The sequence below is a fragment of the Haemorhous mexicanus genome, chromosome 13 (genome assembly GCF_027477595.1).
Source record: "Haemorhous mexicanus isolate bHaeMex1 chromosome 13, bHaeMex1.pri, whole genome shotgun sequence".
NCBI lineage: Eukaryota > Metazoa > Chordata > Aves > Passeriformes > Fringillidae > Haemorhous > Haemorhous mexicanus.
Genome location: NC_082353.1, coordinates 527,047 through 545,866, shown reverse-complemented (window position 1 = coordinate 545,866; position 18,820 = coordinate 527,047). Strand labels below are relative to the sequence as shown.

General features: G+C 43.4%; 1 long non-coding RNA gene and 1 gene segment (V, D, J or C); both read left to right on the top strand.

The window, feature by feature from the left end:
- Positions 1-8,843: 8,843 nt before the first annotated feature.
- Positions 8,844-18,820, top strand: part of LOC132333123 (T cell receptor gamma constant 1-like) — a 30,042-nt gene continuing 20,065 nt past the window's right edge. Inside the window, 2 exon segments of the C gene segment in view lie at positions 8,844-9,005; positions 9,121-9,354. Of these exon segments, the coding sequence occupies positions 8,963-9,005; positions 9,121-9,354 (277 nt within the window).
- On the top strand, positions 13,187-13,622 carry LOC132333124 (uncharacterized). The gene is made up of 2 exons (XR_009488066.1): positions 13,187-13,326; positions 13,436-13,622. It is a non-coding gene; the product is annotated as an uncharacterized LOC132333124 (long non-coding RNA).

Genomic DNA, 18,820 nt, shown 5'->3' with positions numbered 1-18,820 from the left:
GGCATGACAATGTAGGGGAGAGATAGACAACACAATGGGTATCAACAGGAAATGTCCATGCACAGCAAGGCCAAGAGAAAAGTGGTAGCGAGGTCAAGGTGGGAAATAGGTGAGTGCAGCTAAGAAAGAAAGAAAGTGCATAGCTCTCTCTCGTGTGTGTGTGTCTGTGTGTGTGTGTCTGTGTGTCTGTGTGTGTGTGTCTGTGTCTGTGTGTGTGTCTGTGCCTGTGTCTGTGTGTGTGTGAAGTTTTCAGGATGTAAAGCAAAGAAAGGTGTCTCTTGATTGTGGAGTGAATGGATGTTTTCTAACGTAAGAGCCAAGGTCCAAGCAACCTTTTCTTCCAGGCACATCTGTGTGTGTTGGAGACGTAGCCAGAAACTTCTCCGTTTAGATTCAGACTGCAAGCAGGTCACAGAATGTGACGGTGTGAATAGCTGAGCAGGAAAGCACATCACATCAACATGTTTCAACAGAAGCCCTTTGTGCGAGAAGGAGATGGACGCGTGGGACTCCAGCAATATGACAATGCACTCAGCTGAGAAGCAAAGTGCAATGCCTCAGTGTGTGCTCTGAAAAGAAAAGGCTGCAAGGAAAAGGCAAGGGGACAGGTCAATGAAAGCTTTCTGTCCTGGCACACTGAGCTGTTTGAAGGTTGTTGAAGCTGTTTGGTTTCACTAAGGACTTGGTGACACGGAGAGGATGTGCTTGTCCAAGTAACAGAGAGGGAAAGTGAGAATTCCCGGTACATTTGGCAGAGTTTGTAGTCTGCGAGGAGAAAGTGATGGCCAGGCCTGGCTTTTGGCTGTGGCACTTGTTGCAAGGAAGAAGCTGCTGGATGGTTTAAAGCCGTTGGGGATCTGCGGGAGTGAAAGACTACACTGCTACCTCATTAAACTAATGATTGTTGAACATCTGGCTGAATCTATGACATAAACCAGAAGTGAAATTTCCCTCATTCCCCCAGTTTTTTCACCTTTTCATCCATAAGCCTCAGCCTTTTTGAGGATACAGTCAAATGGCTTGCCTTGAAAGCTAGAAGTGTCTCAATTCACCTGCTAAGAAACATGGAAAACAGCTCAAGTCAATTTCAGAATTGCCCTGAACAGAGCTGGTGCTTCAGTACCTGAAATTACCATTGCGAATATGTGCAAGAATCACGATTTTATTACGCAAACATTTGAAATACAGTAGCAGCTTCATCTTCTTGTCATTGCATTCCTTGGAAGCTTCGCTATTTACTGAAACAGGAAACAGATCAAACATGAGAAGCTTAAGAATCCAAGCTCACTGGCCATTGTGCAAATAGCACTTGATTAATTCAAGGTACCATTGTAACGTAGGGAATGGCTCTATGCAAGAAAATGGAAGTGTCGTCCTTCATGGAGGCAGAAAACCTTTCTACCACATGAACTCTGGGAGTAATCCATCGTGCCTCAGTGTGCTGCGGCTGGTCAGAGAGCTACATGATGGGTCTCTGTGCCCATGGCACTCTCAGAGCTCAAGGCCACGCATAAACTCCCCAGCTTACACACACGCAAGTAAAGCCCACCGAAAATGCTGTTCTCCCGACAGCTTACTGAAACCAACTAGGAGTTCCCAGCATCACACTGGGCATTTCTGTCCACAGATAGCATTGGTTTCAACGAATCCAGAACAGAGTTGCATTTTTCTAGTCTTTAGCTCTACTAAGGTATTTTCTGTAACATGACGAGAAAAAAATTGTTTTGACAATGATAAATAACAGAGAGGATCATGTACCTTTTGCTGTCATCTTCTTTTGCTGCTCCATTTTGCTTGCTTTGTTATTGCTTTCTGTCAAAGAAACGCTAGCAAAATACCTCATCAAGTCTTGCTATGAAGACAGACTGCCAGAAAAGTAGAGAAACTTCGAACCTTTCCAAGAGCCTTGTAGCATGCGTCTTGGTCAATTTGTATGCAGATCCTTTCTTCCAGCAGGACTTTTTTTTGCACCATTAGCGCACATTGAACTGAATCCAGTACAACAGCAGTGAATAGAGGAACTGTTCTCTTTTAATTTGAATGGTGATAAAAATGCATATCAAATGAAACGCATTTTAGAGCAGCAGGAAGATTTTATATGTAGCTAGCAAATCATAAAAGTATGCATATTTATAGGTTGGGTTCCTTTCAGAATTTACAAGAATTCCAGACAGAAAACACAGCTTAGTAAACTGCAAATCTAAATCACAGTATCTAGAAAGGTGACATGAAAAAGAGCAAGAGGAAGAAAACCAAAAAGAAAACGAAAGGAAGCCAGAAATAAGGCACAACCTCCCCTCCTTTTCTGCTTACTACAGTTCCTTAGAACTATCTTTGAGTGTCCTAACAGTCACGCAAGTAGAAAACTGTGCCAAGAACAATTGTGGAAAACTGTGGAAAACCGTGCTATCTGAACAGAAGCATGTGGTTTGCTTTTACGACTATTAAATCTGCAGGCAATGCGTACAGTATTGGTATGCTTTGTATCTTGAAAACCAAATGAAAAAGATTTCCCAATTGAAGGGACTGCTTTTATTTGGTTTGAATTCCTTGGTTAAATATGCCGCACGTTAAAATACTGCAGACATGTGATTCATTTTAGAGTTGCCAACTGTGAAGGAGGGAAGCATTTTGTGTGCTTAAAAAAGTAAAGTATTGGAGAGTGCTTTTCTTACTTGTTTAGAAGGTTAGAATATGCGTAAAAGATGCTAGCTGGGGATTTACAATTAATGAATTATTTGCTGTAAGTAGGTCAAATGGCATTGGCTTTCAAAAAGAAAAAGTAGTCTAATTCCATGTGCCAATTCTAAAGTAGATTAATAACCCTTCAGCACAATATGGATATGAAGAGGGATATGGCATGAGGTACGACAAAGGTTAAGCAACACTGGAGACAGCAAAAGGCTTACCTGCTTCACACAAATACAGGAGATAAAATACTATTTTTACACAACCGTTGCAATTCAGAGCTTTCCTTGAAGAGTTTCAATGCCAATCATGACCGTAAAATTCTGAGTGACAGTCAAATTTACTCAGTCATGAATAAAATTTACTCAATCATGACAGTAAAATTTGCTCAATTGTGAGTGAAATTCTTAGTGGGAGCTAAGTACCTTAGGCAAAGGGTAGCTCAAGCATAGCTCGTATTTGATGTCAAAAAAGCAACTTGGCCTGCATTTGTCACATCTACTCCATGAAAAAGCTTACTCTGTCTCAGATTCCTTTTGCGGGATACCAACTCAAGCCGTGAAACTGCATGAAAATGATGATTGATGTGGGAATCCACAAAATCAGAGGGTTTTGGGAAAGCTGCAAAAGGCAGGCCTCAGAGGCGACAGAACTGTGATTAGAGCTAAGCAGTAGCCATGAGATTGGTCAGCAGAAATATTATTTAAAAAGTAGAAAAGCAAGGACGAATAGAACAATGGTCTGTGTATTAACGCTTGTCTAGGATAACTTCCTAAGCTGCAGAAAAGTTTGTCTAGCAAGATATTAGGAAGTTTGAAGCTTAATAATGGAGCTCTGTGCCTTGTGTTTTAAGGCTTACAAGCAGGCATTGTATTTGAAATAAGCAAGCGTTGTTTTAACCAAAGGTAGGTGTGCTTATAGCGGTTGGATGGAACCGCTGTCAATATGCTTCTGCTTTGTGTGATTGGTGAAAAAAGTTATAAAGTAAGTTGTAACATGAAGTTCTTTGTCTGCTGCCTGGGATGTGAGCTGCTGGCATCTTCCCATTGTCATAACCATGTCATGAGACTGATGGTGAAAAAATAAAACGGCTCTAGGCACGTTCCACAGCAGTCCCATCCTGTTCATGATTTGTATATAAACCCCCGGCCAGCGATAATTTAAAGAAGGATATATTAGAAGAATAGAATGATGGTTAATGTTCTTTTCCTTCCAACTGCTTTGTTTGCCCTTTTAAATTTTGTAAGTCATTTCTGCTATCACCATGATAGCACTGCAGCAAGTGTTCAGTTCCAAGCTGTCCATATTGCCAACTTCTGGACTGCCTTCAGAAAGCTTCCCACTGGTTTTGTAGAGAAATCACAAGCAGTAGAGATGACAAAGACTGCAGAAACCTTCTCATCTCTTTCTAGAGCAGGACCATGGCCTTGACCCACTCTTAACTAGACAACTTTCGTCAGTCATGAGGGAGCCTCATGTTCAAGAGCTAAGCAATGACAGCGGTAAATGACAAAAAGCACACTGAAATTCTCTTGGGACTCCAGCTTTCTTCTTTAAAAACAAAGAACCCCAATAGCAACAGTATCGGCAAACTGTCATGGTACATTTTTTCACATTATCTGGATGAGGAAGCAGTGGAGATGGGAGATAGCCATGTAAGACCACTGTTCATTAGCAGGTTTTCAGATCTTAGTATGGACTTTTCTTCTGGTCTGTTTGATTAATGCCAGCTGATATAAAAATACTTAGACTCGTGTGCTGTATTTGTCTTCGGAAGGACCAATCGACTGTTGAATAATTTTAATCACTGCTTTGATTAAAAATCAGATAGTAAACTACACTAGATGCATAAAAAGCGTGTTCTAAAAAGGGGTCTCTTGCTGATTTCAAAACATGAGAACATGAAAATGAGTATATTACTACTGATATAGGTTTATAGGACAAAACATCTCCATTTAAGCTAGAGAGCTAAACTTAAATTTCAGCCTGCTGAAATTTGTAAGGGTAACAAGACCATGGGAAAAGCCTGGCTATGAAGACGGTGGCCTTGATAGGCAGAGAGAAATCCCACCTATTGAGTAATGTGAAAACCAGCCAGGTAATGGAAGATGTTTGCTGGTCGGGCATACTTTTGACATATATTTGTGATATTTTAATTATTGGATTCATCAGTAAGAGTTTGATAACACTGGGACTTTTTTTTGCTCTACTGGATACCTCCAAAAGATGACTGCAGGAAGAGGGATTTCTGGTATCTCGTGGTTTGAGAGGAAATGGTTTTTTTGGGATGGTGTGGTCACGCCAATCGGTGTCCAGATTTTAATATTGGCACCTGGTTTGTCCACTGAGGGCATGGATACGCCTCTGAGAACACAGGGGTTAAAAGCTGTGAACTCCCACTTGAAGTTCCTTTTGAGTTCCAGCCCTGGACCAAAGGAGACCTCTCCCTGTCCAGCTCTGAGCTGGGCAGGAGGGAGGGGAGCCATGTGGCCGGAGGGAGGTAGGCCAGGCCTGGGCCGAAGGGTGGAGGAGCTCTGCGCTGCGAGGGCTTCGGGCAGCCATCCCCCATTCCCCCCCCCCCCCGGAGGGAGAGAGAGAGAGCAGCCTGTGCCTGTGATAGCGCGGCTGGAGTGAAGGAGAAGGGAGGGGTGCCCAGCAGGGCAGCCAGCCGTGGGAGTTCATGAACCAAACCGGCAGAGCCTGGGACTTTTAACCCTTCTTGGGATGATGGAAACCTTGCAAACGCTGATTCCTCCTGGAGTTGATGAGATTGCGAGAAGTTGAGAAGAATTCTAGGTGGGAGGAGATGATGGAGTGGCTTTTGGCTGGACTTTTCTTGGATAGCTATGGACAGAACCCTTGAGTTCCTGTGACACAGAGACTGTATTCTAGGGGGAGGCAATGGCTCAGAGCCAGGAGAGTGCGGTGATGTGAAGGTGTGTGAACAGAGACGAAGGGTGGAGGAGGGTGGTGGTGGTGCCCTCCGTCTTCGAAGAAGAAGAAGAGGAAGATGATCTCTGTTCGAGAGACCCCTCAGCCCCAGGGGGTGAAACATGGGGGGGACAGGTGTCCCAAAAGGAGAGGGACTGTGCTCTTTTTTGGTACTGGACAAAGCATCCTTAAAGGGAAAAACCCTAGAAGCAGCTCTGGTCCATGTGCAGTGGTGAGAGCACTGGACATGGAAGGAAGAGGTCACGATGGCAAAATGTTCTCTGGGCGGTGCCACACGTGACATGGAAACACGAGAAGTTTCGACTGTTTCCTGGGTGAAGTCTGTAGTGCAAGAGGGACTCCTCTCTTCTCAAAGAACTGAGAATTGATTATCCAAAGGGTGGCAACGGAATTAAGAAATTTGGTGGGGGGAGGAGGAGGAAATTTGGAAGGTTTTCATCCCGTGTTCTGTGTGTTTTTTCCCTGTAGTTTTATGTTAATAAAGTTTTTTTCCTTTCAGTCATAAGTTAGAGCCTGCTCTTCTCTGTCTCTGATCACATCTCACAGCAGATACCAGGAAAAGAGGTTTTCCCATGGAAGCACTGGCATTTCGCCAGGCTCAGACCATGACATGGTAGAAGCTGTATTACAGGATCCTATTTGGTGTTCACTGTTCAAAATAAACAGGACAAATTGCTATAACAAACATTTTGGAGGTATCATCATGGGATGAAAAATCATCCTATATAACCTCGGTCTGTAAGAGAGGTAAGAAATTAAGCTGATCTCGTCTAATATCTTATCTGGCAAACACATCTTGAAGAGCAGGGCTCACAGTACAACAAGCAAAGGAAAAAAAGGTGACTCTACTCACCATCCAGGCAAATTCCCTGTGGAAACAAAAAAGAAGGAAAAAAAGAAGTTTATCTTAGTAGCGAGCTCTCTTCTTACAAGGGTGGGTTGTGGAGATGAGTTGTTTTTGGGCTTGGTTTTGGGGCAGGGGTAGAGGCTGCCTGTTTGTTTGGTTTTTTTCCCTTCTATTTGAGACTTAACTGAAAGGAAATGGCTCATGCATCATTATTTGACCTGTAGCTGGCACAGCCTCATTGGATAGTTTTCAGCCACTCAGATCTGCTTCACCCCCTCTTGAGGCTGACCCTGACACTGTGCCTGTAAGGAAGCCCTAAGAAGAGCGGTGGTGATGTGGTTGCTGAGCACTTTCTTCCTGGCAACTATTTTTTCTTGTACTTGTATGTGCCCTGCTCATCCTGCTGCCTGCACAGTCGCCAGTGGAAAAGGGGATGTTCTCACAGCTTCTCTGTTTTTTCTCTTTTATTGCCACAGGTGGCTCTGCTCAAGACTTGGAGCAAACCCTTATATCCATCACCAAGCAAGAAGGCAAAACAGTGCTAATCAATTGCCATGTCTCCAGTCATGATTTTAGCAACGTTTTTATTCACTGGTACCAAAAGAGGGTCAACGAAGCTCCCAAGCATATTGCCTACATGTTCTCTAGGTTTTTCCTTGAAAACCAGTCTGATGAGGGGAAGTTTACTGTTGAGAAGGATCCCAGCAAATCTGTCTGCACCCTGACAGTGAGCAAAGTAACGTTGCAAGACTCTGCCACCTACTACTGTGCTAGTTGGGATGCACAGTAGCAGAAAGCCACAAGGGACCTGCACAAAGACATGCTCTACTTTCCAAATAGGAACCTGAAGTGTTTGATAACATGTAGGAACAATGCCACCCAACTTTCCCCAAAAGCTCAAAAGCTTTGAATCAAATTGCACAGACAGCCAGATACAAAAGATGCTGCTGAGCTTTGCAGATGCACACTACAGCCAGTACCATCAGACTTGCTATTTCACTTTGCGAACAAAAAGGGCATTTTTTGGGGGCCAGGATGGATTGCCTCTGAGTGGGTTTATAAGATGACAGGTTTGGCTAAAAGCTGGGTCCTGATAAAGGAAGGCAAAATCTTTCTCTTCTCACTACCCTTCAAGCTACATCTTTGGAATAAAAACCCCCTTCTGTCATTTGTGTGGCAGAATAGAAAGTTAGAAGTGAAAATAAACTTGAAGCACCAATCAAGACTGCATTTTGTATTTCTTTGTCACTTCAGAATCTGGTTTTATTTTCTCTTTGTTTTCTTCTTGGAGTTGATCAAATTTTCATTTAGGTTAAAACACAAGTGTCCTAATGTACTTCAGTGGGTCTTCTCATCTGACATACAAGACTGTAGCTATAGAATAGATGTTTTTATTTTTGCAAACAGAAAGACATTCCTTTGAGTTATTTCAGCTCTTTCTGTTTATGGGCATTTGGATACAGTCATAGATAAAGTCACAGGACCATTGTGTTCCTATCCCAAAGGACCCAGTATTGCCAATCACCAGTATGGCATCTTCAAGGCGCACTGAGCACTGGGGCATTGGCTGCATTTCACAGGAGATTGAAAGATCAGAATCCTAATGCAACTGTAGGACAACAGTTACTGGATCTGTGTAAAAATCCGTGAAAAAAAAAAAAAAAAAGCTGGCTAACATAAGTAAAATTACATGACAACAAGAGGAAAAGGGGAATTGGTTTCGTTTTCTTTCCAAGGAAACTAGAAGTGACCTGATGTCTGAAAAATTACTTTGCATTGCACAAAATAATTTCTATATTTTGCTTGACCTAATTGTCTTTCTTTTAAACTTGGCCTATGGGGGTTGTAAGGCATTTGTGCTTCTTTGCATTGTGATTCTTTCCAGCATTTGGAGAAGCCACTCTGAGGTGTAGCATTTCACCTTACCTGTGACAAGAAACAGTCACAAACTCAACAATACTGCTTTTGAGCTCCCAAATGTCCGCTGTGTATTTTCCTGGTCTTCAATATTCAATCTGTGTCATGAGCAGTAATTTCACACCCCTCCATTTAGCTCCATGATGTGAGTTTTATTTTTTATGTTTTATTGGCAGCCAACCTGAGGAAAAGTCCATTTCCTTGGTCTGAAAGACCAAGCAAAAGTCCAGGCATTGTTTAGAAGCTTCCAACTAGTCTAAAAGCAGTGGTAAAATTTGCTTCAGACTACAAAATTACTTTGTAGATGAGTTAAGGTAATTGGAGAGGGAGGGAGGGAGGGAGGGAGGGAGGGAGGGAGAGGTTTGTCTGGCTTGTGTAAAGTTATAATCTGACTGTTAATTTAGCAGGGTTCAATCAGGCTGCGTTATCTCAGACAACACCTGCCAGGACAACCTCTCCAAAGTGATAATTTCCTTTCTTCAGTTGCTGTGCTCTGCCCCTGCTGAGAGTGCTGTGAACTTCCTCCTGAGGGCACACACACAAGCAAGAGCACTCAGGATGCTGCTGCTTCCTCTCCTGGCTCTGGCTGCAGCCTGGTCTCGTAGGTTCCCTTTGTCACAGTGACACAGGGCAGTGGAAGGAAGCATCCCATGTTAACGTGTGTGAATGAATAGCAAGCTACGAGTATTTGTCCTGTTTTCTCTCTTTCTTTCTAGATGGACAAACACAAGTGCTTCTGAAGCAGAGAGAAGTATCCATTACCAGAGGGCACAAGACAACTCCATCAATGGACTGTAGAGCTGAGGGTGTTCCTGACTTCCAGTATGCATATATACAATGGTACCGACACATACCCGCCAAAGCTCCAGAAAGGACTCTGTATATTGGACCCAGTGCAGTTTCTTATGATGACAATTCCTACAGCAACAAGTATTCTTCTTCAAAGAAAGGTACAAGTGTCTGCACTTTCACAATCAATGACATTAACTCCAATGATGTAGGTTCCTACTTCTGCGCCTACTGGCATTTCCACAGAACTAACAGGTGACAGGCAGCCAGTACAGAAAGCTGTCTGTGCCCTGAGGGCCAGGCTTCCTGTCAAACACAGAAATTCATAATTGTACTTTCCCACCTCTAAAACCCCCCAACATGTTAATGCTGAGTATGTTTACATGAATATTAGACAATAAGTAAAGCAAAGATGGGCTACAACTTAGGTGGTATGCTGCTCTGTGCTGGGGAAAATGAGTACTCCTGTGGGTGATGGCATTCCAACTAAATTATATAGTAACACAGATATCTCTGAACAATACAGGTACTTTCCCCAATATAGTCTGAGAAAGCAAAAATGAAGAAATATTGAGGAGGGAGCATAGAAGGATATTTGCATTTAAGATCTAGCCTGAGAGGATTCAAATAGAGGTGATGGTGAAGATATAGGTGACACTTAGCAGTAGTAACTTCCAACTTCATGGTTATGATGGCTACTTTCATAGGCAAGGATATTACACTGGGCAACACCTGAAATGACTGTTCCAAGAAAGAGTTGTGAAGATCATTTACAAGGACAAGCTGTAAATTAAACCTGGGAACATACAGAAATGATGATACAGCACAGCTCAGTCAGCTCTGAGGAGAGCTGCAGTGAAATTTCATGTGGCAAGGGTATTCACAACCCCCCTCCATGTGAATTCTTTTTTTGTTCTTTCATTGCAAATATATCTGTACTACAGGACCTGACTCAAATATTTATCACAAGGAAAACAGAAGAATATTAACTTCCTGTACGAGTTGTAACATGAGATTTATTTGTGTACAGTGCTATTGACGAAGTCCTAAAAAAGATCCAGAGGATTTTCTCTTTTGGGTCAGAAAATGTGAATTTTTTCTCAGGAAAGAGCATGACGTATGATGGCTGCTGCCCAGGGGACCATTTGCTATAGAGTCTTTGCGGGGCACATTTTCAGTCTTTGAAATCAGGGAAAGTACAAGAAAAAGCAAGGGGCAGCAAATGATAGAAATGGTAGAAATGGATGCTTCACTTTGGTTTTGCCACAGCCATTGACGTTGTCTTGTAATAGAGCCACCAGCTGTATTTTTCCTATTTGGTGCTACAACCCCATTATCAAGGAAGGCAGGCACTTGCACAGAGGTCCAACCACCTCACTGCTGGCAAAACACTACTGCCAGAGGAGCTCCTTATTTCATGCAACAGAAATACAAAGATCTTCTAAAGAAATGCGTCATGGCTAATCAGTGCAGTCAAATGTTCACAAGGCATTTTCTGTATCTATAATTCTTGATGCACAGTGAAATTAACAGCTGCCTCTTTTTTCTAAGATACACAGATAGACAAATATAATTAAGTATTCCTAGGCCTGTTCCTATGCGGCTGGAGGTGCAAAGCTAAAGAAAATCCTTCCCCTCAGGAGAGGAGGAAAGACACAGTCCATAGACCAAGCTGAAGCAGGCAAAACTTTTTCTGCCCCTCCATCTCTTTCTACCTGTCTTGGTTTGAAAGACAGGTGTCTGCTAGGGAAGACAGGAGCCTCCCTAGGAACGGAGAACAGAAATCCCCTCCCTCCGAATTATTATAATTTTGAAATTAAGGGGCTCTGAGGCAAAGACATGGGAATAAGAATAACAGTTCTTTACTAATGTTTACTAACAAGGCAAACAAACAACAACAATTACAGCACCAATGCCAGAGCCAGAATGCCGCAACAACAGCCGGCCAGGCCGCGGCACGGCTCCTTTGGTGCAGTGACGGTCACAGCCGGCAGGGGGGGCTGGTGGCTCCCGGTGGGCAGGGCGCATGCGCTGATTTCCCACACGGCTGGGTCGGGGGGTTTTACTTCACGAAACCGCACGGGCGTTGTTCATCCCGGTGTCCCAGCAGGACTCATGGAAGCAGCAAGCTGGGACGGCAGCGATGAGCAGAAATCCCGGAGTGATGGACAAGATGTATCAGGAGCTCTGCAGCGGTAGCTGGAAACTGTGGGATGTCCTAGCAGCAGAAGAAAGGAAGCTCCCAGCTGGGTTATGGCAGTGGCAGCGAATTCCTTTTCCAAGCTGCAGGTCCAACCATCCTCCACCAAAACGCAGAGCGAGAGAGAGTTCCCATCTGCCCCAACCTCTGTCCTTTTACCTGTCTTTTTACCTGCCTCTATTCTCGTGGTATCTCTATTCTCTCTGAGAGAAACTCCCCAAAAACACAGAGGAGTTGCCGCCTCTCAAGCACCCAGTCATCACTGCTTCTTAGCAACTCAATGGGAAAAAAATCCACAAGTAACAAGGAAAGAAAAGGAAGGAAAAACCCAACCCCCAACACTACCCCCAAGCGCCCCCTTTATACTATAAATCTTTGGCCCTTTCCAATGAGATGGAACAATCACATGCTGTAGATGGGGGTCATACATATATTACATGTTTTTCTTCATTTGCATTCCAAGGAGCATGAAAGTTAAACGTGTAAATTAGAATGTCACTTACTTTTGATCAGAATTTATTAACACAAAAGGGAAAATAAACAGTTTGGTCCCCCTCCAGTGTCTGAGGCAGCCTTTGTTGTCTGATCTTTTCCAGAGAGTTTTTGTGTGCCTTCTCATCAGACCAGATTTACAATACAGCTCACCTTTCAGGGTGAAGGGAGGGTGAGAACAAGGGGGTGCTGCATAGGCACAGGTGCTTCTCTGTGCCTCACTGAAACAACACAGGGCTGTGAGACCTCCCCTTCGTCCCAGGCATCCTTTGGTTGTTAGACCTTGCTCAAGCCAGATGTAAGGGCAGCACAGAGCCCAGCTCATGTAATCCTCAACCAGCCTCATAAATTCCATACCTACTTAAACCAACACTGTACAATTCTGACCATTTGCCACGCTGTTGCAGGCAGATGCCCTCAGGTGGGAAGTAGTCTGACCCTCTCTCCATCCTGCCAAGATCCCTCTGAAGGGCTGCACAGCCCTCTGGGGTATCACTCCTCCCAGCTTCATGCTATCAGTGAACTGAGGAGTCATCTGCCCCTTCCCCCAAGTCATTGACGAAGAAGTTAAAAAATATTGGATCCAGTATGGAACCTTGCCAGACACTACTAATGACAGGCCTAGTTAAGGCTTAGTTGGGGCTGTTCAGCCTGGACACAAAAATGCTTAGAGTAGACTTTATTGAAGCCTTCCAGTATCTAAAGGGCACTTATGAAAAACAAATCTTTACACAGGTAGATGGTGATAGAAGAAGGGGGAAGAGTTTTAAACTGAAAGAGCTTTTGAGTAGATGTTAGCAAGAAATTCTTTATTCTGAGAGTCATGAGGCACTAGACCAGACAACCCAGAGAAGATCTAGACGTTCCATCCCTTGTGATGTGTTCAAGGCCACGTTGGATGGGGCCTTGAGCAACCTGACCTAGAGGGTGACATCCCTGCACATGGGGTAGAGGTGAGAGCTCAATGATCTTTAAGGTCCCTCCCAAACCAAAGCATTCTGTTATTCTGTGATTCTTCCAAAGTTCTAAGGAAAGGTGGAACATTCTTCTGGGACAGCTTTGAAGTCTCTGAGGAGAGGACACCATTTTTGGGAAGGGTCAAGCTGAACAACTTGAGTGTGTTCAGTAGGTAAGTCTGTTATAAGTCTAGTAGTAGATAGATGAAGAAATCTTTTTCAGATTGAGTATTTTTTGTCCTTTCTATGCTGCTCCTACCATGGTTTAGCTTGTCAGTAAATTTAACACCCTCTGTGGTAGTGTGTTGAAGAACGACCATTGGATGTGCAGAATGAGTAATTTCCTCCTCCCAGTCATTTGATGATTTGTCCACCTGAAGGGCTTTATAACATTTCTATTTATTTCGTTTTCAGGTTAATCTGCACAGGCAATATGTTACTGTTTCCAGTCCTTCTTGCAACTTTGTTTTGGTCCTTTGGTCCATGTAAGACCTTTTTCCTTTTCTCTCTCCTTCCTGTCTACAGTGAACATAAGCCTTGTTCCAAACACCAAGAGTTTCTCCCCTCATGCAATTTCTCTGCTTTCAATTCCAGGTGTAGACATGCAGTCAGTGCCAGTGCAAACCCCAGTGATGCAGAAGCAGATGAAGGGCATGTCTGCCAGCATGTCATGTCAACTGGGAGAGAAAAACATTGTGCACTGGTACAGGCAGCTTCCCGGACAGCCGCCGAAGAGGATACTGTACGAGACTGGATGGACACCTGTTTTTGAGGACAACAATGATGGAAATAGATTTCGAGTTCGGAATGATCCTACTCGGCCCATATATGATCTCGAGATAAATTCTTTAACCCTGAGGGATTCTGGCATTTATTACTGTGCATACTGGTATCAAGAACCACAGCATTAGTTTGGCAAAGATAAGCCTTACAAAAAGACTCTTTGCACTCTGAACCACAAGCTGTGAACTCTGCTAAAATTTCGAATACTTCCTTATTCCACCCCTTTCATGATTTTCTGAAGCAGGAGAGAAAAAACAAAATCTTATGACAAGTGTTAAATATCTGATGTTGACAATCAGTATATAATTTCTGTGCACAGATTTTTCTGCAATATCCAGAAAGTGAAGCCTTTCTGTCACTTAAAGATAAATATACGAAACATTGCTCCTAAAATGAAGGCTAGATTTTACTGAAAGCACTCACCTGACAGTGAACACAGTCTCTCTGTGTGAGTTGTAGATTTCTCTTCTCTGTTTTCTGCAAGCAGAGCAACATTTCTTCATCCCTCAGTATTTTCTCTTGCAAAAAAAAAACAGGAATAGGAAAGAAGGGGGGAAGACCAGCTGATCTTGCATATTTTCCTTCATATTTTTCTTTTGCCTTCCTTTGCATCTCAGTAACTAAAAAGTCCTACAACAGCACAGAAAACCTAATTTTATCGTCACAATTCCTCATTTGTTATGTTCAAGGCAAAAATTGAAATCCTCAGCCACGAGCTATGCCACAGACAAGCAAAGAGCCTTTGGGTTAAGTGCACTGAGTTTTAGAAACCAGATTCTACAATCAAAGACTGGTTCCAGGAAAGCTGGCATTTTCCTGAAAGCTAGGTCAAAACACTGAAATACTTTTATGTCTTATATTTTCTGAATTGGAGTGCACATGTTCAGTATCTTTTAAAAATTAGCACAAATGCCTCCACAGTGATGGATTTATAGTTCTACAGGCTCTGAACATTTTTTGCTAAAGTTTCTATGTGACTTGAGTATATAATATCTTGCTATGGATGTTTCTGTCTTCCTCAACTATTTGAAAAATAATTTGTAGTACGTGTCATCTCTGATGTTAACTTCAGTCAGCCTGCCTTTTGTTGTTGTATTGTGGGATCTCGGAATTCCTCACGACCAGTCTAGGAGGTTCCAGGAGTGAGTTAGCAGCAACTTCCTGACATGGGTGATTGGGCAGTCAATAAGGACCTTGTTGTGGATGGAAAAGTAAGGGCAGCCTTGGCTGCAGTGACTATGAGCCGGTGGCGTTCAGACTCCTGAGAGAAGGCAGCAGGGCAAAAGGCAGGACCTCAGCCCTGGACTTCAGGAGAGTAGACTTTTAAAGTTCTTCAGAAATCTGCTTGGAAACACCACATGGAATACAACCCTGAGGAGAAGTGTCCAGGAATACTGGTTGATATCAAAGAGTCTTCTCCAAGTTCAAGAAAGGTCCAGTCTGACACCTAGGAAACCAAGTAGAGGCAGCAGGAGTATCCTAAGAGTGAGCAAAAAGCTGCTGACTTTATCAGGCATAAAAATTAAGTGTAAATGAGGTGGAATCAGGGAAAGGTGATCCAGGAGGAGTGTGGAGCTGCTGGAATGCACTTAAGAAAGCAATAAACCAGCTAGAATTGAATTTGGCAGATGAGATCAAGAAAGGATTTTACAAATACAGTAGCAGCAAAAGAAACACTAGGGAAAGCTGCTGGATGGGGCAGGGAAACTGGTGATTTATGACATGGAAAACCCTGAGGTACTCAGTATTTCCTTTGCCTCAGCATTTATCCATAAAATGGCCGTCAGGTATCCCAGACCCCTGAGACCAGATGGAAAGTTTGAAGCAAGAAAGATACAGCCTTTGGTGGAGGAGGATCAGCCTGGACTCACCAGTTACAGGGGAGACCCCACAGCATCAAACCCACTCATCAAGATGTCTCTCTGCAATGGCTGTTGACAACAGCTATTCTCTTTTATTTTCCAGCCTTTTTTCCAATAATTGTTTGCATCTCAGCTAAGATATGAAACTGAAATCCTGTGGCTGTGTATTTCCTCCTGCACCCCAAACCAAAGCAAAGGCAAGTCCCAACAGTTCAGCTTCTGTAGTCACTGCAGGTTGATGGTCTTCAGCTTTGGTGGAGGGCAGCACCAGCACAGGGACACCCGGGACACTTCTGCACCTTGCATCTAGGTGACTAAGCTGAAGCAGCAAAAGGCAGTCTTCACCTGCTCTGACACTGTGCACCTCTCTGCACCCCTCAGGTCAGGTATGCAATCACTGCCCACCAGGGTAACCTCCAGGCTGAAACCTTCACTCCACCATACATATCTGGACATGCTTTTGATTGCAGCCTTTTCTCAGTCACTTTGACTGGATTTTATAGGGCCACAATCCTTGGATTTTATCATTATTTCCCATATTTACTTGAAAAGCAGATAGGACTACAGCCTTTTTACCAATTTTAATATTTGACAGTCCGGAGAGGGTTTTCTGCAAAGACACCCGATCTGCTTGCACACAGAAGGTTCATCACGGAAGACCATTCAAGAGAGCCACTTCCTCCTTCCGTACAAAACGGTTCCCATTTGGAGTACCTTTCTTCCTCCTTTGAATCTCAATGAGAGCAAAGCATGACAAGCAAACATGCTGCTGCTCATCGTGTTTGTGGCCACAGCCTCTTGGTCTTGTAAGTACTTCCTTATTTTCCTACCTTTCCTCACAGGCACCCATGCCCTTGCATCCATGACAGGCATCTTTCCAAATCCCTGAATTCCAGCTAATTACATAATTTAACCTCTTCTCTTTCCTAGATGGATTTGCACAGGAAATTCCCATGCAGAGTCCTATATCCATCACCAAGTTCCAAAAAAGTGCACGGATGACATGTGAAATTCAAACATTAGAGGCAAATTTCGCTGACATCGTCATACACTGGTATAAGCAGAAGGAGGGTGAAGCTCCAAAGAGGCTTCTATTTGTTTCAGGAGGCAAAGTTACCGTTGAAAGTGTCTTTCAATCAAACAGATACATGACTGAGATAAGTTCTGTCCAGAAGCGATGTGTTCTTACAATAAAAGATGTAATTCCAGATGATGCTGCAAGTTACTACTGTGCCTACTGGGATCCTCACTGTGATAGAAACACAAGGATCATCAAGGCAAAAAAGGCACCCGCAACGTCTGAACCACAAGGTTGTAACTGTGCCACTCCACCAGTCTTCTCACTGCATCTGAGTGAGCTGCTGAAAAGCCCAGCCTTTTTCTGCTACTCCAAAAGACTGGGTAACCCCACATAGATGTCCTTCTCAAAGTCTAGTTTATCATTACCAGTCCTGTCTTCAACAGCCATCTACTATTTTAAGGGCAAAGGAAATCTTCACTGCCTTAAAACTTACCACATAAATACTGGACACTTACCTGCTCCTTTGGTGCTTTTATACAGCCTTGGCATAATTCTGGTGATCTTTAGGGGAGCAAACAGGGAAGCAGTAATCATCTAGTCTGGATGCTTTTCTCCATAGGAACGAGTAGTCAGAAAAGAAATACAGTGTGCTGAAGGAAGTACCTCAGTGGTGGGAATTATCTGCTTGCCACTACCTAGCAATTTTGAGAAAAAGTTTCACCATGTAATATTCCCTGCTGCACATGTAAGCAACTGTAAGCTGTTGGAAAAATTGTAAGCCCTGTCTACCCTAATTCAGTTACCACAAAATTCCACACAGACCAGTTCAAATTAGAGATTTGCCATCTCTTACCTACCAGAGCTGATGATATGCTGCTTATAACCATTTTCTTCATCAATTTAATCTTAAAACAAAGAGGATTGTCATGGTTTAGGAATGGTATTCCCCAATTTAGTGTTCCCACTGAATCAGTCCAAACCTTGTGTTGCTCCCTCACTCCCACTTCCCCTTCCCCCTACCACCTGCAGTAAGCTAGAGAGGAGAACTGAAGGCACAAAAGTAGAAGATCATGGTTTGACATAAGAACAATTTACTGGAAACACCAATGCAATAAGAAAAGGAACAGTAACAGCAACAATACTAACAACAGTGTACAAGAAAGAGGCAAATTATTCATGTGCAGAAACTCACTACACAGAGCCATGTAAAACACGAACCACTGCCATGCTACCCCAACCAAAAGAGACCCCCCCTTTACCCTACTCCCAGCAGTGACACAAAGTGGTGTAGAATTCAGCAGCTCACTCCTGCTCCTGCAAAAATTTTCCCTGTCTTGGCCAACACCAGGACATTATCCGTTCCTGATTCTATACCATCTACATCATACTCAGATCCTACACCTTCCATCTATGTGTATATATATACACACATATCTATATAAATACAAAAGCATGAATATAATTTCTATAGTCAGTGGCCATCCCTCCAAGACATCTATTGAGTTAATTTAGTCCATGACTGTGGGTTCTATCTGTCCTAGGTGTCTTCCAGGGCAGGAGGGCTGGTGTGCTGTTGGGTGGTTGCAAGCTGCATCAGGAGATCATGACTGGTGTATCTGGGGCAGTCCATGCTCATCGTCCATGGCGTTTATGGCACACAGTGGCAGTGTCATTCAGCAACCAGTATTATACAATTTAACATTACAGGCTGTTCTTACCAAAAAATCAAATCCCCTTGAGGGACAAATTGCATTTCCCCATCCCTCTGCATTACCCATCACGTGCATCCAGGTCCTTCACCAAAAATAATCCCATTGATGGCTTTCCCTTTGCTTGAGGCAGGACTAATCCAAATTGTCTACTCTAAAATATATTCCTCATATGCACCATGGGACTTTATCCCCTTCTCTGGTATGTGGAGGCTTTGATATTCCCAGAGGCTGGTGCATGAGAGACAATATGATATACCCACTCAATAATACTGTGCTCTCTGGCCCGGCTGTCTATGAGGCCATTTTTAGAATGAGTCCCATTATCTGACTCATTTCTTTCTGGGATGCCATATTGCCAAAAAACTTTCTTTTCAAGGCCCAGGATGGTGATCTTGTCATTGGTGCGAGACACAGGGTAGGTCTCCAGCCATCCAGGGGTTACTTCCCCTGTTGTAAGAATGTAGCAATTGCCTTGATGGGTTTGCAGGAGTGTGATGCAAGCAATTTGCCAGACTTCCTCATATTTATAATTCAACCATGGTTTCCCATACCACAGAGCCTTTACCCTCTTGGCCTGCTTGACTGCAGTGCATTTTTCCCA